Source organism: Setaria viridis, chromosome 5, assembly GCF_005286985.2.
Source record: "Setaria viridis chromosome 5, Setaria_viridis_v4.0, whole genome shotgun sequence".
Lineage (NCBI taxonomy): Eukaryota > Viridiplantae > Streptophyta > Magnoliopsida > Poales > Poaceae > Setaria > Setaria viridis.
This window is the reverse complement of record NC_048267.2, coordinates 27141399-27166876: the sequence shown is the minus strand read 5'-3', so window position 1 is coordinate 27166876 and position 25478 is coordinate 27141399. Positions and strand designations below refer to the sequence as shown.

The window sequence follows — 25478 nt, the reverse complement described above, 5'->3', positions numbered from 1 at the left end:
GTTTAAAAGACCATGAGATGAGATTAGAGCAGAAAAAAGAACTCTATTGTAATGTTAAAAAAACGTAAGAGTTTTGCCGAATTTTTATTAGAAGAAAAGGAATAAAAACAAATTAAACCTGCTAATAACTGTGCGGAGCATGAGGTTTATGCATAAATAAACAAACCTGCTGAATGGCACATATATATTAGGCTGGGTAAATGTCAAATATTGAAGTACACCGACTATACTGCGAGAGTGAGTAGGATCATCGACAACCCAAAGAAGTACCATCGGCAGACAACTTAGAACAATAGTGTCAATGGGAGTGTTGCAGGTTTGCAAGAACTCGCACGGGCACGATCCGCTAACGTTAGCACAGGAAGAGACCACCACTTCCCACTCCTCCAACCGCCGCGCGCCGGCCGGCGCACGCCCAGAAGCCCCGAAACCAGGCAACGGCCGCCGGCAGCGCTTGTCATTGGACTAGACAGCACGCCTCCCCCTGCCGGCTGCCGCGCGCGCGCGCACAGAACGCGCCCGCTCGCTTGTGCGAGCACGCACGCGCTGCCTCCTCCCATGCGCCCGGCGTGACAGACGACACGGCTCGCTCAGCTCGCCGCCGGCTTATAAGAGCGCTCGCGCGCGCGTTGTAGAAGTAGAGCCTCGGACGCAAAGAAGTCTGGACTCTGGAGCCAGCAGTAGCAGTACGTGCAGATTGAGTGAGCGGGACGCGCGGCGGAAGACAGGGATAGATGGCTGCCCGGCTAGCAGTTGCTGCGGCCGCGGTGGCGGTGGCGGTGGCGGCGGCGGCGGCGCTGCCGCTGCTGGCGGCCGGCGCCGCGTCCGACGACTGCTTCGAGAACTGCTTCAAGCACTGCGTCGGCAACGACAAGTCCATGACCGATTACTGCAACTACGCCTGCGGCATGACGTGCGGCGGGCCCGACAACGGCGCGCTCCGCACCATAAACTGCCAGCTCGCCTGCGTCAGGGACTCCTGCCGCCGTCTCCGCGCAGGTAATCTAGATAGCGCCTGTGCACACACGTTTCAACGCAAGTTGGCATGAGTAGAGTAGTTACGCCATCGATCGGCAATAGTGGAGGTAACCGTAAGTTTCTGTGGCATGCATGGTTGTTCTGCAGATGGCAATAAGGGCATGGAGGCCTGCTACGGGCAGTGCTACGACGGCTGCGAGACCAAGGCCGGCCTGCCGAGGCCTCTCCGCGCCGGCGTCGGCGCTGTCGGGGCAGCGGTGCTGCCCTACCACCACTTCCACGAGATGCAGGACGCCGTCCAGCCAACGTCGGAGCCGGACCCTGACGACGCCAGCCGTCGAGCAAGGGGCCCCTTCCTCCCCTGATCGTTGTCATCGGAGGGCGGCGATGCCCCTCCACCTACGCCGAATGCCACAGTGACGACCACGATAACAAAAAAAATACCATTTTATCAGTATTTAGTTTGAGTTTGTCTGTAATTATTTTAAATTTATTTGGATTTTATCCAATGTATCCTATTTTGTGTTATAAATCTTGGTAATATTACCCATAAAGTTGGTCAAACCTACAGTTATTTGGCTTAAAACAAAACTAAAATTGCATTACATATCCGGCTTAGCACATTACCATTTATACTAATCACAATTTTCAAGTTGCCTTTGTTGGATATAATCCATGGGGGAGTTCGTCGACCTCTTTTCCCGTCCTTTCCAGAGAGCTACAGTACAGAGGGGCGGAAAGGAAGGCGAACCCGTTCCGGGGCCGATTCCGCCGCCTCCCCTCTTTCTCCGGCGACCGTTCGGGTGCCGGAGAAGAAGGGGAGCGGGGAATCGACCGCTGGTGTGCATACTAGCCTATGTAGGGTATAGATTTAGGTGTAGTTAGGTTTGCTCGCCGTCGTCGTGGACGGCGGAGCTAGGGTTCCGGGGGGGGCGGCGATGGAGAAGCTGCTCCGCCGGCGAATAAAGGTCTTCCCCGTCGTCGACGGCGGTTCAGGCGTCTTCCACGGGGAAGCTTTTGTGAGGTCAGTGCACCTCCCCTTTGGGTTTGCTGGGGATTTGATGTTGCTTCTTCCGTCCGATTTTGGTCAAGCGACTGAGGCGATGGCAAATCTTCCGCGGCTCTTGTTCCTTCTGCTGGCTGTCGCTGTCGGCGGCGTGGCGGAGTGGAGTTTCTGGGGCGTCCGAGTTCTCGGATGTTCTCTTTCTTCTCTGATCTTGGAGCTTGGATTGTTGTCTCCTTTCCTGCGTTTTTGGAGCTGCGCATGGGCGTTGCGGGGCAAGTGAAGGCGAGCGGAGATGCCAAATCGATGTGTGCGACAGCTGATCGCCTTTTACCGAGGATATCTTGCAGCTTACCAACGTTTGGAGTCCGACCTTCGTTTTGGATGGAAGAGGTGGGAGGTTCGTTGCTCCTGTGTGCGGCTCGGCGAGCGGATGGGAATCGACAGGTTGTTCCGAGGAAGAAGAAGTACAGTAGGGTCCTGTTTGTAATTTCCTGGTTACTCAGACTCCTTCGTGTAAAAGAAGGGTGTACTGTGCCGTTTCTTATCTAATGTATGTTACATCCTTTTCGCAAAAAGAAAAAAGGATATAATCCATGGGAACAAAGGGGGCGCATGGGTTTGCTACCACAAACGGACGATTTTTATTTATATTTTCAAAATCATTTTTTGGCAAAAACAAAGTCCTGATCTACGTTTTGCAAAAAAAAGCCCAAATCAACTCGCGAAACGTTCTGCAAAATTTTAAGTCAGCATTTATTTTTTGCAAATAAGAAAAAACCTCACAAATGGAAAGAGGTGGCCCAAACGACTTCCTTGGGCCGGAGTAAAACGGAAAGGAAACCAACAAAATATGGATTTAGGCCTATCGGGCTCCATGTCCATTTTCGGCCTAAGTTAGGCTATTGTGCAAGTTTAGAGATTCGTGTGCATCAAATACGGTGACACGTCAACATATGTCATGACATGGCAACGTAAATATAAAGTGAGAGAGGGAAGAGTTTCATCAGGATAAAACTGTGTATGCACTGTTTCAAAAAATATGAAACATGTTGAAACTTACATTGGGGGTTATAGAGTTTCATTTTCATCTAACTATATCCAATCACATGCCTCGCAATCAAATGGTATAGGCAGCCTATGAAAAAGGGTATTATTTCATTCATCAATTCAAACCTCTTTTGGTGACATGTCATTCTTGAAAACCGCGAGATGAAACTCCCTGCTGGGAATAGCCATATCGTACGAGAAAAAGATAGAGAAAAAGCCCATGGGCTTTAGAGCCTAACTACAAATGGCCCAGAAAAGAGCTCACAGGAAGTTTATAGGTAGTAAAAAGAGGGGATGCGATTATATGTCGCGACAGGCACACCAGGGGCGATGAATTTGCATTTGTCACCTTCTAGCTGGCGGCCCCCAACTAATTAGCGCACACAGGGATTAGTGGGCTGGCAGGTTTTTCAATGGGCCAGATCAAATAATTAGCGCGCCGTTGACTGTTTGCGCGCGTAGCACGCTCTCTTATTTTTTCGTTGACTGTTTCTCTTGTTGACCATTAAACTTATTTATTCGTTCACACATATATTGATACAGAATATTAAGATGCAAATAATCTGTTGTATTAATTTAAAAAACTACATAACTGGAAAACACTACAGCTTCTTTTGTGAGTCATTTGAAATACTCAGACAATAATATGGTAGATTAAAGTTCTGACATATTTGGAAACAATTGAACTGCAATTATATGTCCTTGTTCTCATGGTCTGAAGATGCAAACACTCAGATGTTCTCTTGTTCCTGTTGTAACAAGAAATAAAACTAATTCATGAGTTTGTCTTAAGATATAGTATTTACAAAAAATTTTAGATTCTAGAAACTTACATTATCCTTAAGGAATTTTCTGATAAACTCTAATTTTGTCTTGTTGAACTGGCTGGTACAAAGTTGATATAGAAATTTGGCACGCATTGCAATAACATCCTTCTATGTAACAGGAATAATATTTTGTAAATACAGTATGAATAGAACAATATCTATTCTATTTTGAACAAATTAACAGAGATGCAGAACAAATTAATGAAGATGCATAACAAATCTCTATGCTATTTCCAACAAACTAATAAAGTTGCTGATAAGTATGAAGTATATTAAATAAGTATATTGCACAAACAATTCTTGTTTTGCATAACATGAGCAACAATTTATAGATAGAAAAATGAATTTTTTTATATTAGAACAGATTGAGATTAAGTATCTATTCTATTTTGAACAAACTAACAGATATGCAGAACAAATTAATAAAGATGCAGAGCAAATTTCTATTATCTTTTGAATAAATTAATAAAGCTATAGACAAGTATGAAGTATATTGAAGAAACAATTCATGGTTCCTATTTTACAATTTAAAATAGAATCAATATAACAGTTTTTATTATACAATTAGATATTTCATATTATTGCAATACAATAGTTTAAAATGTTTGTATGAACATATCAGAGACACATTGCTCATTTCTTTAACAATCATAAATTAATTAGTCACAGGAAGCTTACATTTGAAAAGGATGTTATCCTATTACCATTGTAGGTTTGCATGAACTGTATCACAAAAAATCCTGAATCATATCTGTAAAATACAAGGAAACAAAATAATATTATTAGTTTGAAATAAAATTTCTATATGCTTGAATTAATATATTGTAACCAATGGTAATTGTGTAACCTAAACTTGTATTTTGAAACTGATATTTATTTTAGTTGAAATTCCATAACATTGTAACTCATGCAATTTGGGTAGTCAATGTTGAAAAATTTGCGAAAGTCATAAATAACAGAGTGGACAATTGGTTTGGCTATATCAGGATTGGGATTTGGGTCAAGAATATCAAAACTGTTATGCATGAAGTTGACAACAATTAGAAGCCACTGATTCTGGTTGAAACACGGAATGTGTACCTGGAATGGAAAATAAATTATGACCTCAAGGAAAATTTATACATTGTATGAATTATATTTAGTTCAGCAATTTGATTACCAGTCCAGCATTGTACAATGAAAACCTAATTGATTCAGGGAATCCACCTTGACGTGTTCAAAATTTAAAGATTTGGTCATAAGAATGTTCTGCAGCACAAACAATGAAAAATAGAATCAACAACAGTATATTTTAGTAAATAGTTTATTAATCATGTGACAAGAAAAAAGAACAATATTAGTATACTAACCACCGTGTTCTGCTCAAAATACTTCTGATAAATATGTCCCTCAAGATTAACTATCAGTTGTTGGTGGCATGAGAGCATTTTTGAGAAACAGTCCGTGACATGAAAATGGACCGAACCACCGGTCATCATTGAGAAAGACAACTTGTACTGATCTACCCAGTAATATCCATTCTGGAAAATCTTTTGGCTTCTACATAGAAAGAGATGAAATCAAAACATTGTATGATATAGTTATTGTGATATGTGAATAAAATGTTGCTGTAGAAGAAATCATCAGTTTGAATATCTTGTTTCCCTATTGATATTAGATCTTTAAATTGTTGAACACTTCAAGGTGGATTTCGAACATTATTTGGCCTACTTTGATCATTAGCTTCCTGACTAAGCATTTCAGCGCAATTATGGAAACCTTTTTGCAAACTGTCAAGTAGAGAATCATGTATTCCTTCTGCAGTGTCTTCCTGTTTGTCAGTTTCTTCAGAATCACCAAAGATATCAAAATTGGGAAAATCTGAGTATAGATTTGATAAGTCAACAGAAGGTGATGCTAAAAAACATTACACACGTTCATTCAGAGACAATCCATAGTACTTATTGTGCTTTGAATTTCTACATTCAGAAGGTCCAGTTCTATCTTGAGGATCTTTCAAAGGTAAAGCATCCTTAACCAATGATTCCTTGTTGGATAGTTTAAAAAGTTCTGAGAGTTTTGAATTGCTGCATTCAGAAGGGCTAATTGTATCTTGAGGATGTTTGAAGGGTAAAGTATCCTTAATCAATGATTCCTTCTTGCAAAATTTTGAAAGTTCTGATGCTTTGGAGTTGATTGAAATAACCAGCTCATTAAAGAAAGTTGTATCTTCACTTTTAAAGTTAGATTTTTCTTTTGACCCTAGTAAAGTGATGTTGACGCCAGATTTCGTCACGAGTGAAATCGGCGCCAGGAGAAGAGGAAATGGGAAAATACCATTGGAGATCGGTCGAATGGCGCTACAGTTCGAGATCGGTTGGTTGGCGCTACAGTCCAAGATCGGCCAATGCTACAGTACGGGATCGGCCGATGACTTCTGCCTCGCTTAACCCTTGGGGTTCGGATCGGACACGCCAGGTTCCCGATCGGTTACCTTTTGCCGATAAGCAATCGGCCGATTAGGAGGTTGGAATAATTGGGCCGGTATGGGCTTGGAAAGGAATAGAAGGATGAAGGGGAGATCAGCCCGTGAAGCGTATAATAACCAACCTAGTACGAATCGTACTTGTAAATATTCATTTTCTATTTTGAATTAGGGATAGAGTTCTAGTCAGTTAAGGAGTCATCTGTACGGGGCTATAAATAGCTACCTTTGTAAATCTGTAATCATGAACAACTCAATACAACAAACTACTTTTTCCTCGTACTTACTTTTCAAGCAGGCGACTTCGCCAATACTTTTCTCTTTTTCCACGAGTTCGTGCGGGTTGGCAGGGCTGCATCAACTTGATCTCCAGGCCAATTCTGTAAGTTCCTCTTATCGAGTAATATCTAAGCTTTAACTTCGGGCGCATCGTTGTCGTTTCGTTTAGATTTATTCACTAGTTATCAATATTTACTAGAATCATAGGTTTTGCCTGTTTTTTCTAGTTTTATCACCAGTTATCCAGCTAGGAATCGGCAATCTCGGCTTTCTTCATATTTTGCTGTTTAATTTAATTATTCTACGCATAGCCGATTAGACCTGTTTCTAGTTTTGCTACTGTAGTGTTGTACCGATTACTTTAATTAGTCGTCGTTCACGCTGCCTGATAGTCGGCTGCTCCATAGCCGATTTCTTTATTACGGCAAATCGGCCGATTCGCCGATAAGCTCTCTAGAGATCGGAAATTTAGCCGATCGCGACTTTTGGATCTGACACGTATTCTTCCTTGCCAATCAACAGGTCAGATTGGCTGGCACGCCGCGTGAACCGCACCAGGGCAATTACCCGAACAGGAGTTAAGCAGATTCTCCCGGGTCGTGTGTCGGATGCTGGGGATTCGGTTGACCGATTTCTAGTGCCAACACACTTTTGGCACGCCCAGTGGGACCAATACAACCGACGCCATGTCGAAAGCTGCTGAAATCTCCGAAGATAACGTCATCGAAGTGACGGAAGCAGATCTTAAGGACGACCAGAAGGAAGAGCTAGAGAAGCAGACATCACTCTACCGGAAAGCGTGCTTGCAGTCCTTCAGTCGCTCCAGAAGCGGGGAAACCATCAAAAAATCTCCGTTTCCAGCTCCCCGCCAGATCACGATCTCCGAGGACTCGGACAAGATGGCCGAGATGGTCCAACAGTCCGTTTATCACGCCTTCATCGATCAATCCCCGGTGCTCGCAAATACGGTGTACAATGCCGTAGTCAGCTCCTTCGCTACCGGGGTACCTCAAGGATACAAGGGACCGGCTTATACTCAGCCGATTCCACCAAACAAGGTTTATTTGAATTCGGTTTCTCAGCCGATCCAATTTCCTGTTGGGGGTTCAGGCGCTTCATCATCATCGGTTCCTATGGGGTATGGTGGCACACAACACTTTCAGCCACACCCCGTCTAGCTGTCCTCTGCGCCGTTCCCTCCAGTTAGCCCATCACCTTGGGGGACACCATCAGCTACGGCCGTTCAGGATCAATCGGCCGGTCAGGAAAGTCCCCAATTCCAAGCATCTTTCCAAGCAGCCAATCGACCAACCATTCCGCCGTACCAGCCTTTTGCACCAGAGATGAGCAAAACAGCAGAGCTCGTACTATATGATGAAACGAGTGGCTCATTCAAACAGCCGAACCTGAATACACAGCCGGCTTTCACTCAGATGTCACCTGCTTTCACTCAGATGCCACCTGCTTTCACTCAGCATCAGGCTATTCCACCTCCGGTATACCAGCACGTGCCAATACCTCAGCCGACGGTTCACCAGCAACAGTCGGATTGGTCGGCACGTATTGCAGAAGTGATTCAGGAACAATTCGGCTTAAAGCCGAAGGTACAAACTTACACCTATAGGACGCCATACCCGTCTACATATGATCTACTACCGTTTCCCCATCGGTATAAAGTTCCTGACTTCACCAAGTTCTCGGGGATGGATGACACTTCAACCGTGAAGCACGTGAATAGATTTATCATCCAGTGCGGAGAGGCAGCTGCGCAAGATGCTCTACGGGTGCGGGTATTCTCATCATCCTTGTCCGGGTCAGCCTTCCAGTGGTTCACTACATTACCGCCGAACTCGATTATAACATGGGCCGATTTGGAAAGACAGTTCCATAGATACTTCTACGCCGGGGTGCATGAGATGAAGCTGTCCGATTTAACCAGCCTCAAGCAGAGAAGCGACGAGCCGATATCCTCATACGTACAGAGGTTTCGGGAAATCAGGAATAAGTGCTACTCTTTGGCTCTAAACGACGCACAGCTGGCTGATATAGCCTATCAAGGTCTCCTGCCTCACATCAAAGAAAAATACGCCTTCCAGGAGTTCGAGAGCTTAAGCCAAATCGTCCACCGATTGTCTGGACAGGAAGTACGTTCTTTCAATCCACGGAGGAACTTCCAGAAGAAGGTGGCGTTCCTGGAAGATGTTGAAGCCGAAGAAGACGCCGAGGTCGGTCTTGCAGAGTGGGTCAAGGGAAAGAAGCCAATATCATGCCCGTTCGGCAAAAAGGAGCCAGAAACATTCGGCTTTGACACGACGAAGGCCGATAAAATCTTCGACCTTCTCCTCCAGGAAGGATAGATCAAGCTTTTGCCATATCATACAATACCTTCTGCCGAACAATTAAAAAAGATAAAATATTGCAAATGGCACAACGCTACGTCCCATGATACTAATGAGTGCAAAATCTTCAGGCAGCAGATACAGTCGGCCATTGAGCAGGGCAGACTTAAGTTTGAAATACCGACAAAATCGGTCAAGCCGATGAAGATCGACCAGCACCCCTTCCCCACCAACATGGTTGACACAGGGAAGAACTCGCTCCAAACAAAGGTGCTGACGTCCGAATCGGCTAAAAAGAGTGGTGCCGTAGACCCCAGAAATCAAGCGACGCCTGAAGACGTCAAGGGGAAGCGGCGGATGGAGGATGACGATGGCAAATCAAGCGAGCCACGCGTTACTTCCCAGTTCCTGCTCCAAAAATATCAGCGTCAACATGAACGCTCAAGATCCCGAGAAGACGCGATGCGGCGACACGAAGATCACTGGAGATGCCCGTTCTTCATTTACTGTTGGGAAAGAAACCTCAGGCTACCTTCGGCCGATAATTGCCCGGAATGCAACGGCCCATATCGGGGCAGTCGGCCGTTCAACAGGTCTCGCTCCAGAGACGGAAGACCAGAACCGATCAGCAGGAACTGGCGCGACCAAGACGACCGGCGCCCTCTCGTACGTGATCGGCTGGGGGGCAGAAGTGACCGATATGACCGGTCAGAAGACAGACGCCGTGACAGGCCGGGGGGGCAGGTTTGATCGACAAGACCAGCCAGAAAACAAGGCCAACGTTCACAGTCGGCTTGAGGAGATGGCCGACGCTCGGGTGACAGACGAAGACCCTTTAGGACGCGAGCCGGAGTGGGGACGCGCCAAGCCAAGGACCAAACCAGTAAACCCCAAGTGGTGTCCCGATGGATTGACCAAATCTCAAAAACGAAGGATCTAACGTCTCCGCCAGTGGGAACAGCAGGAAGAGGAACAACAGAGTACGACGGACAAGAGGGAAGGCAGGTCTCAGATGTGGCGCCCCAAAAGAAACGACAGAGGAGGCGACGAATCGGCGGGCGATGAATCGGCAGCCGACATCGGTATGGTGTTCATACTGCCGATGGAGTTTATGACCCTTGCCGACCGACAGGATATGGCGGCGATAGAAGAACAGATGTCACAATTGGCTTTGGAGCCAATGATAGCCACGTTCGAGAAGCCCGAAGATGACAAACGTCAACATCTGAAGGCGTTGTTCCTCAAGGGACATGTCAACGGCCGACCCCTCACTAGGTTGATGGTAGACGGAGGAGTCGCGGTCAACATCATGCCATATGCCGTGCTCTGGAAGCTTGGGAAGAGCGATGATGACTTGACCAAGACAGACATGATGCTCAAAGACTTCGAAGGCAACGTGTCCCCCGCTCGCGGCGCCCTCTGCGTCGACCTCACCATCGGCAGTAAGACCCTTCCCACTACCTTCTTTATTATTAACGGCAAGAGATCCTACAACATGCTACTCGGCCGGGACTGGATACACGCAAATTGCTGCATCCCATCGATGATGCATCAATGTCTTGTACAATGGGTCGGTGACAACATCGAGGTAGTCAACGCCGATTCCGCATACAGCATCTCGGCAGCCGACACGCAGCAGTGGAGTTGCGAAACCGTCAAGTGCATATCCGGCAGAGTGTGGGATACCGATTTCTTGAAGGTGTCCGATTTTGGCCTACAGCCGATCCGAGCAGTCGGCTCCGAAGACTCGGAATAAATGGATCAGTTCGCCCGAGAAGATGGGAAGCTAGGGCACGGGTTCACGTCGGCCGATTCATCAGAGATGATAAACTTAGGCGATGGTACCAAACCAAGGCCGACTTATACTAGGGCAAATTTAGACCTAGAATACAAGTGTAAACTGATCAATTTGTTAAGAGAATTTAAGGATTGTTTTGCTTGGGAGTATCATGAGATGCCTGGATTAGACCGTTCTATTGTTGAACATCGGTTACCCATAAAACCAGGATATCGGCCGTATCAACAGCCGGCACGACGGTGCAATCCTAAAATTCTGCCAGACATAAAAGCCGAAATAACTCGGCTAATCGAAGCAAAATTTATTCGGCAATGCCGTTATGCCGAGTGGATTTCCAACATTGTACCAGTATACAAGAAGAACGGAAAGTTACGTGTGTGCGTTGATTTCAGGAATCTTAATCAGGCCACACCGATGGACGGGTACCCTATGCCAACGGCCGATGTGCTGATAGACGCTGCCGTGGGACACAAGATTATTAGCTTCATGGACGGAAACGCTGGATACAATCAAATACTTATGGCCGAAGCGGATATACCCAAAACGGCCTTCAGATGCCCGGGCCACCTTGGTTTATTCGAGTGGGTGGTGATGACTTTTGGCTTGAAGAACACCGGCGCCACGTACCAGAGAGTCATGAACTACATATTTCACAAACTCATCGGCATTCTGGTAGAAATCTACATCGACGACGTCGTGGTCAAGTCTAAAGGACACGAAGAGCATCTGGCCGATTTACGAAGAGTTCTGGAGTGCACCAAGAAACATGGGCTAAAGATGAACCCCAATAAATGTGCCTTCGGCGTATCCGTCGGACAGTTCTTAGGATTCATGGTGCACGAGCGGGGAATAGAAATTAATCGGAAAACCATAGCAGCTATCAACAAAGTCGTGGCCCCGCAGAATAAACTGAATTGCAGTCTTTAATCGGCAAGGTGAATTTCATCAGAAGATTCATATCTAATCTATCTAGGCGGATTCAGGCGTTCACGCCACTATTGAAGTTGAAGCCTGACCAGGAGTTCATATGGGGGGAGGAGCAACGCAAAGCATTGGAAGATATCAAGCAGTACTTGGTTTCACCACCGGTATTGGTTCCTCCTCAAACTGGTAAGCCATTTAAATTATACTTATCAGCCGATGAAAAGGCTATTGGGTCGGCTCTAGTTCAGGAATTCGAAAGAACGGAACGAGTAATTTATTATGTCAGTAGAAGACTTCTGGATGCCGAAACAAGATATCCTCCAGTAGAGCGGTTGTGCCTGTGTCTTTACTTCTCATGCACCAAACTCAGGCACTATTTACTGACGGCAGAATGCGTGGTCGTATGCAAAGACGACGTAGTAAAATACATGCTGTCACTGCCGATCTTGAAAGGACGAATCGGCAAATGGATCTTAGCTTTGTCAGAGTTTGACCTGCGGTATGAATCGACAAAAGCAGTCAAGGGTCAAGTCATGGCTTATTTCGTAGCCCAACACTGCGGGCTAGAGATTACCTTCCTAGAACTGATACCTTGGACTTTATACTTCGATGGGTCGTCATGTGGGGTCAGATCAGGAATCGACATCGTCCTCATATCGCCTCGGGGGACAAGCTATGATTTTTCTCTGCCGATAGAAGCCACCGCCACTAACAATCAAGCAGAGTACCAGGCTGTATTGAAGGGATTACAACTACTAAGAGAAGTCAAGGCCGATTCTGTTGAAGTCTTCGGAGATTCCATGCTTATTGTGGATCAATTAACGGGGAGGTCCAAATGCAAGGACGACGTATTAAGAATTTATTACGAAGATTGCCTGCAACTCTTAAAAGAATTTAAATCGGCAGTAATCGAACACGTCCCAAGGGATCACAACGAGGATGCCAACAGGCTCACCCAGCACGCATCTAGATATCGGGCAATTCTAGGCGCTATGGCTCTGGAACTCGCGGCCGATGACTGGCGGAAAGAAATTGCCGACTACCTGAAAGATCCGTCTAAGAAGGTGGAACGACGGGTGCGTTTTCATGCTACTAAATACGTACTGCTTGAAGACGACTTATTCTACTGAACAATTGACGGCGTCCTGCTTAAATGTCTGGGAATGGAGGAGGCTAAGACTCTGATGGGAGAAATCCATGAAGGGGTGTGTGGAGCCTATCAATCGGCCCATAAGATGAAATGGATGATCAGGAATAATGGGTATTACTGGCCGACGATTCTCGAAGATTGCTTTAAATATTACAAGGGATGCAAAGATTGCCATAAATTTGGGAATGTCCAACGTGCGCCCGCATCGGCCATGAACCCCATTATCAAGCTGTGGCCGTTCAGAGGATGGGGAATAGACCTTATCGGCCAAATTTACCCCCCATCAAGCAAAGGGCACAAATTTATTCTAGTGGCCACCGATTACTTTACCAAATGGGTTGAAGCAATTCCGTTAAGAGCCGTGACATCGGCTACCATGGCCGACTTCGTAAGAGACCATATCGTCTACCAATTCGGTATTCCCCAGACTATTACAACCGATCAGGGAACAATGTTCACATCGGGGGAATTCAAAGAATTCACAACCGATATGGGGATCAAGTTGTTAAACTCCTCTCCGTATTACGCCCAGGCCAACGGCCAGGCCGAATCCTCCAACAAAGGGATAATTAAGTTAATCAAAAGGAAAATAGAGGAACAACCAAAGAAATGGCACCTATGTTTAACTGAAGCCCTATGGGCGTACAGGATGGCTTGTCATGGGGCGACCAAGTTATCCCCTTATCAATTGGTGTACGGTCACGACGCAGTACTACCGTGGGAATCAAGGGTGGGATCGAGGCGCATTTCGCTCCAGGACCAGTTAACGGTCGACGACTACTCATCACTCATGAAAAGGGAACTCGATGACTTGGCCGGCCAGCGGTTGAGAGCCTTGATAAGCATTGAAGAAAATAAGAAGAAAGTAGCCAGGTGGTACGATAAGAAGGTCAAAGTCAAACAATTCTCCCCTGGGGATTTGGTTTGGAAGTTAGTATTGCCGATTGGGTCGAAAGATCCTAAATTCGGAAAATGGTCCCCTACATGGGAAGGGCCATATAAAATCGGCAGATGTACTCCAGGAAATGCTTATATTTTGGAAACAATCGAAGGAGAAGAGTTTACTAGGGCTCTGAACGGAAGGTACTTGAAAAGATACTACCCTAGTATATGGGTCGGATCATAAAAGGATTGACCGCAACACAACGGCACACAGCCGATACAAAATGGTTCATCTAGGAAAAACATGTAATCGTCCAAATCGGCCGATTTGTTCATTCGGTACGGACGGTGGGTTACACGGCCGACAAGGTACAAGTCGCCCTTAGAACAAAAAATAATAATTAACCATTCTTCTTCTTACGCTCTCTCTCAGCCCGACCTAATTTTATCATGAGTCGGATGTACTCTTCGTCCATCTCTTTCATTGAAGCCTCACCATTCTTTTTCTTACGCTCTCTCTCAGTCCGACCTAACTCTATCATACGATGAATGTACTCTTCTTCTGTCTCTTTCATCGAAGCCTCCGCTTCAACTTGACCGGGGAGAGGGTGGCTCCGATCCATGGCCGAGCGCGAAGTTCCTGCCGCCGCATCTTCAAGGGCGACTCGCGGAGGGAGCGGATGGCTTCTGTCGGCTTGAGGTCGCCGGCGGGTGTTGCCGTCCAAAAAGTCCAAGACCCGACGGGCGTCAGCAGAGACATGTTCTTGAAGTTCATCATGATGAGCCCTGATTAAATCCTTATCCTCTGACGACAACGGATCATCAGAGTGCATGAGCTCGATGGCGCGTTCGAGCTCGGGGCTTAGACGCCGTGGCTGAAAGAAAGAAAGATTAAAAAGGTGGTCCTCCCCAAAAGAATTAAAAAGAGGAAAGAGAATCAAGGCCAGAGTTTCACCTGGTTGACAGAGGAAGAGGAAGACGACGAAGACATGACAGAAGGTCGCGCCGATGAGAATGGGTTGAGAAAATAAAGCCGAAGCCAAACTGGTACTCTCGGAAAGGGGAATCTAGGCCGGCATTTATAAGAGAAAGAGGCGTGGATATTTGGTAAGGGTGCGTCCCATCGGAAGTAAGAAGGGCAATAAATAAAAGAGGCGTCGCGAAGGACGGTCAAAGCAGTTATTAAAGGTTCGTACAAAATAGTCAGTGCTTTTACAGATTACCCAGAAGGGCATCGATAGCCGCAATCGCCCGGCGCCGGATCTGATCGGCAGAGTCCAAGACCCGTGGGTCATCATCCGCCGATCCGGGGACTTCTGACGCGCTACGGTGGAGCTTCAGGGCTTCATGGGCCAAATGCTGCGTCTCCTGTTTTAGATCGACAATGACAGAAGGGAGTTCTTGGAGCCTTTTCTCTTCGGCACTGATTGCCTTGGTCACCTGCTCCATCTCCTTGGCGAGCTCTGCCCGTCGGCGTTGGAGGCGGTCTATTTCGCCGACGATGCCTGGGCGGGAGTCCTCCAGAAAATGAATACGTTGGTGCACCTCTTGAGCCTGACGTTTGTACGCGTCCTCTTCTTCACGAGTCTTGGCCAACTTGGCGCGATCGGCCATGTGACGAAGAGCTCTGAAGACCGGGATCCTCATGGACTCGATGAATGCAGCCGGCGCCAAGGCCTCCTCCGCTTCCTCTGGCACTAGTCCGCTGACGTCACCGAAAAGCTGCCGAATCGGTGAGGCATCTTCTACTAATCGGCCGATGTCTCCTTGAAGAAGGGATCGGATGCTAGTAAGCTTGGCTCGGACGTCGTCAGGGATGGAGCTCAAGGCGACCTAGCGAGAAGTGACTTCTTCGTCGTCAGAGAGGGCGACCGCGAAAGAGAAGAGGCTGTTGTCAAGGGTGTCCTGTTCCTGGAAATAATAAAGAAGAAAAAATAAATCGGCTGACGGTGATAGCAAATCGGCTAAATAAAGCTGAAAGATGTCTTACCTCTTTGAATCGAATCTCTTCAAGTTGCATTCGGGAAGCCGTCGTCCCCGGCTCAGGGGCTGGTACCATAGGTTCATCAGAAGAGGAAGACTCCACGATGATCGGCGCTATGCTTGGACCAGCTTCCCGAGAGGGGACCAGTGGTTGAGAAGCGCTTGGCGTGCCGATGACCTATGTCAGAAGGTTGAGTAAGCATATTATTCAAATACTAAGGGAATCGGTGAAATAGTGTTGTACCTCAACGGATGGAAGCAGGGGCGCGTCGATGACCGATTGGGTTGCTGCCGATTGTTGTGTGTCCATGGGAGTACTCTGTGCAGTCTAAGATAAGAAGGATTAATATTGAAATGACAATCGGAAGGATTAAACATAAGTTTACCTGCACGGCCTCTAACAGCAGTGACACGGCGGCTACCCCAGCTTGTGCGATGACTTGAGTGTCGATCTCTCTGGTAGCTTGAGGGGGTGGTGCGGCCGAAGTCTCTGCCGATACGAGCATGGGAGGATCCACCGATTCTATGCGGGCTCGGACTTGGCGGCTGGTCTTCTTGGTGACTCTCTTCTGTGCTTGCTTCGATCGGTCAGCAATCACGTCCACGGATGGAGCATCATAGCCGACGAGAGGGTAGGCGGTGTATGGATGATGATCTTCTATTAGCCGACCACTCCGGCTGTGTGTTGGAGGGACACGATTCTCAGCCTGAAGAAATAGCAGAACATTAGTGTTCAATCACGTTGAAAAAAGAATAAAAATCGGCTAAGAGAAAATACCTCGGCGTTTGGGTCCATGTTGGTTGGGTCCAGGAGATTGCAGTACGCCGATGCGGAATTGCAGAAGAGGAATTGTTTCCATTCGGCCCACCAAAGTTTGAATGGCTGGACAGCGAAGGGGGCTACTATCCAGTTGTTCAGGTCAATAGTGATGGAATCCGGGATCCGGTCTCGTACCCGACTGTAGTCCAGACCTGTTGTGAGCCCATCTCTGAACTTGATTCGGCCAGCAAAATATACTTGAATCGGCAGCTGACCCATGCCGAGTTGGCGTGTTGCAGCAGAGGGATTGTAGAACTCGTACGTGGGGGCATCTTTCCCCGAAAAGAAGTTGGCTGGCAGGATTCCTGGCTTGATTAGCTCATCGGTGAGTTCTTCGTCGAATCGGCCAGTGGTCGAGTCGAAGCAGGTTGGGAGTTCAAAGATTGGGTCATCCCGCTGATAAGGAAACCAGACGGTTGCATCTTCATTAAAGCTGTTGTAAAAGCATCGGAAGTACTCGGCCACTTTTGTAGCAGAGTACAAGCAACCCGGGAAGGCCGACGCCGCTTCACCGAAAGATGTGCATCGGCGACGAGCAGTAGGATCTTCTACCGATTCAATGTTAGGGAACATCATGTGTTCCACCCTCTGCTGAGTGATCTTGCTCATATAAAGGTTCAGCCATAAATTGATGAACCACCAGGATCCGCCTGGATTTCCAATCGGCTCCCCCTTGGATAGTTTGATGCCGATTTGGTGGAGCATGTGGTACGCCGCCCCTAGTAAGTGTTTCCCAAGGGGAACAGGGGTTCCTGCCGATAGCGCTTCGGCTAAAGCCTGGGTGTTAGTTGATGGGCCGGCTGCTCTTCCGCAAAAGATATGTTTTTCTAACCACATCATTAAAAAGGCCGTGTGCTCCCTATTCTCAACAGACCCGGCTCTTTTGTTGCATCTGATGAATCCTTTCCACCCGCCGATTCCTCTTGTGTCCAGCCGATGTGACGTTGCGGCTAAGAGGCGGAAAGGTGTGTCCGGGGAGGAAATGTCAAGGCCGGTCAACAGAACCACATCGGCCAGTGTGGGAGTCATAGGTCCATGCCCAAACAAGAAAGCATTGAGGGCATCAGACCAAAAGTAAGAGGCCACTATCACCAATGGTTCATTTCGCTCCATCTGGGACAAAGACAGGTTGATGCATTGGCCGATTTTGAGCTCGTCCCATTGGACCCTCTTCGGTTCGGCTATCCGTTGGTACCATTCCCTCCAACCAGGGGTTTCATTCGGCCAAGACCTAAAAGTGCCCAACCAGTGATCTAGGTCCATGGTGGATTGTTTGAAGGGGATCCTGTGGGTTTCCAAATTGATGAGCTCGGTTGGATCTAGGTTCCCCATGGGTCCGAGACAGACAAGGCCGGGATTTCCCGTAAGATGGATAGTAATGCGATGTCTAACCGCCTAAAAAAGGAAAGGGGGCGCGAAAAGTAAGAAATAGATCTAAAGTAAATATATTGCCGATAGAGGAAGGATTCGGTAATGACCTCTGGGATGAAGTTCCTAGTAGTCGGCGTGACCGCCGGTGCAGCTGCGGAGGATGAGGCCGCTATGGGGATCGCCATTGGGATCTCCAATGAAGCTCCTTCTTCTAACGATGGAGCGACCGTTGTCGCCACTTCCGCTGGAGGCGCCATTTCTGGGGCATCGCGCGCTGGAGAGCTGCCTGAAGGGGCCGCCATTGGAGGGGAAAAGAAGAAGCAACAGGAAGATGGCGCTAAGAAGCTTCGGAGCTAAGGGAAAGTGCTGAGGGAAGAAGAAGGCGCGCGCGCTGAGGAAGAAGGACGTGAGCTCGAAAGGGAAGTGCGGGGTGAACTGCTATTTAAAGGGTGCTTGATGAAGGGTAAAAATGGAATTTTTACCGCGCCGGCGTTTCGAGTTTTTTGGGAGTAGTGGTTGTCGTGGGCGCCCATTTCGAAAAGATTGCAATCATCAGTTGGAAGACCGCGAAACGGAAGGATATTTTCATTGCGGCTGTTTCGGAGGGGAAGTTGAAAAGAATTTCGAAGTAAAAGACTATGTTTTACTCCGAAACTGGGGGGCATGTGTTGACGCCAGATTTCGTCACGAGTGAAATCAGCGCCAGGAGAAGAGGAAATGGGAAAATACCGTTGGAGATCAGTCGAATGGCGCTACAGTTCGAGATCGGTTGGTTGGCACTACAGTCCAAGATCGGCCAATGCTACAGTACGGGATCGGCCGATGACTTCTGCCTCGCTTAACCCTTGGGGTTCGGATCGAACACGCCAGGTTCCCGATCGGTTACCTTTTTCCGATAAGGAATCGGCCGATTAGGAGGTTGGAATAATTGGGCCGGTATGGGTTTGGAAAGGAATAGAAGGATGAAGGGGAGATCAGCCCGTGAAGCGTATAATAACCAACCTAGTACGAATCGTACTTGTAAATATTCGTTTTCTATTTTGAATTAGGGATAGAGTTCTAGTCAGTTAAGGAGTCATCTGTACGGGGCTATAAATAGCTACCTTTGTAAATCTGTAATCACGAACAACTCAATACAACAAACTACTTTTTCCTCGTACTTACTTTTCAAGCAGGCGACTTCGCCAATACTTTTCTCTTTTTCCATGAGTTCGTGCAGGTTGGCAGGGCTGCATCAACTTGATCTCCAGGCCAATTCTGTAAGTTCCGCTTATCGAGTAATATCTAAGCTTTAACTTCGGGCGCATCGCTGTCGTTTTGTTTAGATTTATTCACTAGTTATCGATATTTACTAGAATCATAGGTTTTACCTGTTTTTTCTAGTTTTATCACCAGTTATCCAGCTAGGAATCGGCAATCTCGGCTTTCTTCATATTTTGCTGTTTAATTTAATTATTCTACGCATAGCCGATTAGACTTGTTTCTAGTGTTGCTACTGTAGCGTTGTACCGATTACTTTAATTAGTCGTCATTCACGCTGCCTGATAGTCGGCTGCTCCATAGCCGATTTCTTTATTACGGCAAATCGGCCGATTCGCCGATAAGCTCTCTAGAGATCGGAAATTTAGCCGATCGCGACTTTTGGATCTGACACGTATTCTTCCTTGCCAATCAACAGGTCAGATTGGCTGGCACGCCGCGTGAACCGCACCAGGGCAATTACCCGAACAGGAGTTAAGCAGATTCTCCCGGGTCGTGTGTCGGACGCTGGGGATTCGGTTGACCGATTTCTAGCGCCAACAAGTGAGAACAAAAAAATGTAAAGAAACATGTTAAGAAGTAACCTTTTAATGCATAAAATCATCTTCATGCTGCTCATCTAAACACAAAGAAATAGCACGACTAATTGCAGGCTTGTTCTTGCCATGCATATAATCATCAACTACACCTATGACTTCTTCAAGATAATCTTAAAGAAAATGGATAAAGTCAATAGGAACATTCCCCGATGGAATGCCCAAGACTTTATAAACCATTGATTTAGAGAACTTGATAGATCTACCTTTAAATCGAAACTTAGCAACACCACCAACAATATAGGATAAGATCCACTCCAAAAAAGGAACAGAAACTTTGAAATCTGGAATATTCAATAATGAACCAAATCCACTGGCTCGAACAAATTCCCTCTAATCAAGATTCAAAGATGAAACAAAATTCTTAAAACGACTAGGAGAAAACCGCATTTTAATGCGACAGGAACATCCATCAGGTTGACTCATCTGAACATAAATACACATAATCAATAAAATAACATACATCAACAAACACAAAATAACAAAGTTGCAGGACATATCAATGAAAAGCAGAACAATTGTATTACTATTTCGAACAAAAGGACAAAGCAACAAAAGAAGTATATATGATATTTGGAACAAAGTAACTAAGATGGAGAACAACTGCAGAATAAGTCTACATCATATTTGGAACAAAGAATCAAAACTCAAGAACAAATTAATAAATGTAATTTGTAAAAACTAAACAAATCCAATAGTATGAAAAAGCATGGCAAAGTTCACTCGACAATTTTATAGAGATTTGTACACATTAAACAATAGATTCTCAACATCATGAAACATAAAAAAAAAATACTAACTCCACTATTCATCAAAAGCATTAAACAACAATGAAGGTGTTGTAATAAATACATTCTCAACATCATTAAACATGAAAGAATACTCACTCCACTATTCGTGCAAAGCATTAATCAACAATAGTAGTTTGTGGTATTAACATTTGTTGATAAAAATGAAAATAATATTACTCTATCTCAGAGTGTTTCTCTGACACAAACCTAACAAAATATCCAGAATATCAGCAATCACAGTTAACATACCACACCATGACGAGTTAATGACATCGATCAATAATCAGCAATGCGAAGAATTAATGAACAATCCACTAATCTACAGATCAGAAAACTATGAACCCTAACTGTCAAATGTAGCATAAACGAACACTACCAAATCAATCAATCGATTACCCAAACAACAAGCGATCATTGCATTCCCTAACAAATCGAATCATATTGCCATTCCAGAATCGTAAAAGGAACTCAAGCGAGAACGATACTAACAACTAAAAGGGGAAACAAATGGAACCGCCATTTGAGAATCGCAAAAACAAGACGAGATGGAAAGGAACTAGACAAACCTCCAATTCCGGCGACCACCAACCCCCTTCGACTTGCTGCCGGCACCGATTTGCCGACGAGTCGCCACCAAGTCGCCACAACAGTCGATCCCTCTGCTCAAAAACACTCGCTCACCAAGAAACCACCTATCAGGGATGCGGGACGCTGGAAGGCAACTGGACCGCCGCGACGCTATATGGGCCGAAAGCCCAAAACTGCCGTCGGAACTCCCACGCGAGGCGACAAACGCACGTTTGTCGCGTACGCGATGTACAGTTGGACTTTGACTTTTTGTCCGTCACGAGGAGTCACCGATTAAAAACCGAACTTCTAAACCGGCCGCTGGAGCTTTAAACCGAAGTAAACCACGTCGGATGCTCCTCTAGATAGCTAAACCGGTTAAACCGTGAGCGCTTGCACGTCGAACCAGAGAACCGGCCGCGCCAGCTCCGCTTGGGCGCTCCCACGGTTCACGTGGCAGGCAGCAGCTGGCCGAGGCGCCCTCGCAATCGCATCCAGCTCTGGCGCGGTCGTTTTTGCCGTGCACACCATCTTGTCGACGGCGTCTGCACTGCTGCGCTAATTACTGCACGCCCGACGGCAAAGCAACCCCGGCCCTGCTACCATGCTTGCAATGAAACAACATGGGCGGGCTGATCAGGCTGTGCACGCACAGGTGTGTGTTGGTGACACGACTACACGAGCATACACCCCCAAGTGAAATAAGCTGACACCAAGAAACTAAGAAATCTTTTTCAACATAATTCAAATAAAAACCTTTCTAAATGATTTCTCTTCTACTAACAGGAATTGTATTAATATAAGAGTAGGGATGCTTTACACTATGGTCATAAGAGTACGCTTTCTATATTAATATTTGTTCATGAAGAAAAAACCAAGCTACTCCTGATTGACCTTGCTTGGTGAATTTCTAAACAGATAGAAGGTATAGTTTATTCTGTCAGTACACATGTACGAGAACATAACAAAATCTCTTCACGAGAATGACGGGTACCGGATCATGTAATGCAATGTGTAAAACACTCCTTATCCTTATTTTCTTTTTTTAAGAACATGTGTCAAGGATGTCATGAATTTTTTTCATTGCAACGTATAATCCCATTGCAATGCACGAGAGGGGCGGATCCAGCGTAGGGGGTCAACCCCCCCCCCCCCCCCCCCCCCAACACACACACACACAACACACACAAATTTCTACCATAGACGAAGAGGAGGAGGAAGAAGAAGGGAAAGAGAGGAGGGAGGATGAGGAAGATGAAGCCCCCTTCTTTCACAACCTGGATCCGCCATTGCGCACAGGCATTATTTGCTAGTCAAAATTAAAAGAAAAGGACTTGGTAACACAATGTATTGCTATTGCCCCTTGATAGCAACCCTTAAATTAACCTAATAAATCAAACCATTTGTTACATTTTCGAGAACCGTACTAAAACGTCAACGTGCTACCATATCCATGTGCTCGTGCCAAAGAGGTCGTTACATGTACTAGTATTAGGCTAGTCCCAGTGCAGAGTTTCATAGGAGTTTCATGCACATTAATTGCCTGCCACGTCAGCTTTTGTGATGATGTGGCAAGAAATTGAAGAGGAGAGAGATAGTACCAGTTTCATCCAGATGAAACAAGGTATGCACCATTACCCAGGCACTCGAGCCCCTCGGTACGCGCACGACACCGCACTGGGGCGTCTTCGTTTCCTCCGCCGGATCCGGTGCGTCACCGAAGAAAATCCTCCGTCGGCGCGCTCCTGCCCGCGCCTCCCGCGCGCTCCCGCTCGTGCCAGCGCCTCTCGCCGTACCGACGATGGCAACTCGGGAGAAGAGGAAGCGGAAGGAGCCGCCGCCGCCATCACCAGCGCCGCCGTCGATTCCTTCTGGGCCGTCGCCGCCTCCTGCTGCTGGGCAGCCGCCGCCGATTCCTTTTGGGCCGCCGCCGCCGCGTGCTGCTGGGCAGCCGCTGCCTCCTGCTGCTGGGCAGCCGCCGCCTCCTCCAGGATTCACTCCCGGATTCAGAAATCCCTGGTAAGATCTCGTAGATCTCGTCTTGGCGCTGCAGTGACTGCATGTAGTTGATGATCTCGTCAAGCATCAGGGCCTTCCCCATGATCTGGTCCGCCGCACATTATATAATCGATTAATTAACCAACTCCCCCAGAGGGTTAGATTAATCAACTACTATTAGGCTGAACTGAAGATTTTAACAAATAAGAAGGATGAAGACTGACATTATATTATCACATCACAGGAATTAAAAAAGTGGCTTTTGTACAAAGATGTTCAGAACTTATAGAGCTAATTCACTTTCAGTGATAAAAGTGTACGACAGCCCAGCATCTTGTAGCTCTTCCAAATAGTAGATTGTACAACTTCAAATTATTAGGCTAAGTAATTCATAAGATATATAAATGTATAGGCTGGTTGCAAATAGCCAACGGAAACAACAATGGAGCATGATATCACTTACCCTTCTACTGTAGTCTCACGCTTGTGCTCTAGTAAGCCAGCATTGTTTACCTAGATGAAAAATTATCTAGCTATAGTTTTATTCAATCATTTGGTTAATCCAATTTAGATAAACTTTTACAGAATTAACATGAAAACTTAAAGTGGTAGGGAAAGAAGCAAAAGCTATAGTTTGGTTGAAACAGCACTACTCGCAAGGACATGGAGTGGTTTATCCATTAAAGTGAACTTTGTTGCAAATGATTTGAACCTCTCTCCGACAGAGCATATATTCAGCAAATGTCTGAGACAGTTCTCGGATGCTTCACCTGCCACATTTCGAACTTAGTGATGAACACTTGGAATGAGAAAATATCCTCTCTTGCTTCCATGTTAATTGGGATGTACTTCTGTTTTCCTCCTGCATTGTGATGCATCATATAGCTTGTTTGTTTTTCTCCTGCATTGTGATGCATCATTGTGCTATTCTGAAAGAACCATCTTGTCAATTAGTCTTATGGAAAAATTTAGTTGTCTAGCAAAGGAATGCTGACTTATATTTATTGGATTATCTGAAAATAAAAGAAGCATGTCTCTGATCCTTCATGTATTTATATTTCAGGGCAGGTTATGCAAATATGTTACAACAACCACCATTTGCTGCACCGGACCACAATTTCCATCTCGTTGGGCTTACTAATAACTTTGTACCAATTTCTCCGTCGCCGCCACCACCGGCACAAGAACAATCCACACCTCAAGTCTCCATTGACATTGATGGCGACTCCGGTGTCGAGACAAGTAGGACAGCAAAGAGAAGGCATTGGTCGCATGAAGAGGAAGTTCGATTGGTAATAGTCTCATTCTTACTGTTCTAATTGCTTGTTGTAGGCGAGTAGGACAGCAAAGAGAAGTTCCTTTTCATAATTAGTTCTGATTTCTTGTTGTAGGCGAGTGCGTGGCTGAACAATTCTAATGACCCAATAAGAGCGAATGACAAGAAATACAATAGTTTTTGGAATGATATCGCTGAAGAGTTCAACAAGAACACAGCACCAGGTCGTGAAAGGGACACAAATCAACTGAAGATTCATTGGTCACGCTTGAAGACAGTTATCGCTGACTTCAATGGATGTTGGACTAAGGTCAATAGAGTTCACAAAAGTGGGGCATCATCATGATGGATGAGGCACTTGCACTGTATACAGAACGATACAAGAAGCCTTTCACTTTGATCCATTGGTGGAGGACTCTCAAGAATGAACCTAAATGGTGTGCACATGTTGCCCAATTGGAGAAAGAAAAGAATGAATCACAACCTCCCATTGATATTGATGATGACATACAGACCGAGCGTCCAATTGGGAGAGATGCAGCCAAGGCAAGCGGAAGACGCAATAGCAAGCGCAAGACGGAAGAGGTGATTGAAGGATTTGCAATCTTAGGAGGTAATATAGACAAGATAGTTGCGGTTACTCAAGAGCGTGCGAAGATAACAGAGGCACATCTTGAAATCTCAAGGATGAGACTGAAGGCAGCACAAGAGGAAAAGGAAGCAAAAATGCTTCAAGTCTATGATTCATTGCTTCACCAAGACACTAGTTAGATGACAGAAGAATCAAAGGCTAGAAGAGAGAAGACACTGGCGATGATGGAGAAGAAACTTTTCAGTAACAATGAAGTGTGAAGTGTTTTTGTTCTTGATCAATATGTGACCAATGCTACTGTTCTGACTAATACTTGTGTATCCCTATTTTTTATTTTGTTATTGAGCAATCTGTTAATGTGGTGATTTATGCAGCAACCATGGGAGTCTTTAATCTGTGACCAATGCTGTTTTTAAACTGTGGTGATTTCTGAATATCAGTACCAATGTTGTTTTTATTCAGTGTGAATGAGTGCTGTTTATAGTGTGAATGCATGATTTATGTGAATGCTGAACTGATGGTTGTATGTG

The 25478-nt window shown here is 46.0% G+C and overlaps 1 protein-coding gene and 1 pseudogene across 1 annotated transcript; both read left to right on the top strand.

Moving 5' to 3' along the window:
• The first annotated feature begins 634 nt into the window (after window positions 1–634).
• Window positions 635–1548, top strand: LOC117858254 (uncharacterized). The gene is made up of 2 exons (XM_034741290.2): window positions 635–999; window positions 1126–1548. Exons 1-2 carry the CDS (start codon window positions 735–737, stop codon window positions 1341–1343), a joined length of 483 nt encoding a protein of 160 aa, XP_034597181.1. The 5' UTR covers window positions 635–734; the 3' UTR covers window positions 1344–1548.
• Window positions 1549–1916: 368 nt separating this feature from the next.
• LOC140222861 (uncharacterized) lies at window positions 1917–25208 on the top strand (annotated as a pseudogene).
• The last annotated feature ends 270 nt before the right edge of the window (window positions 25209–25478 follow it).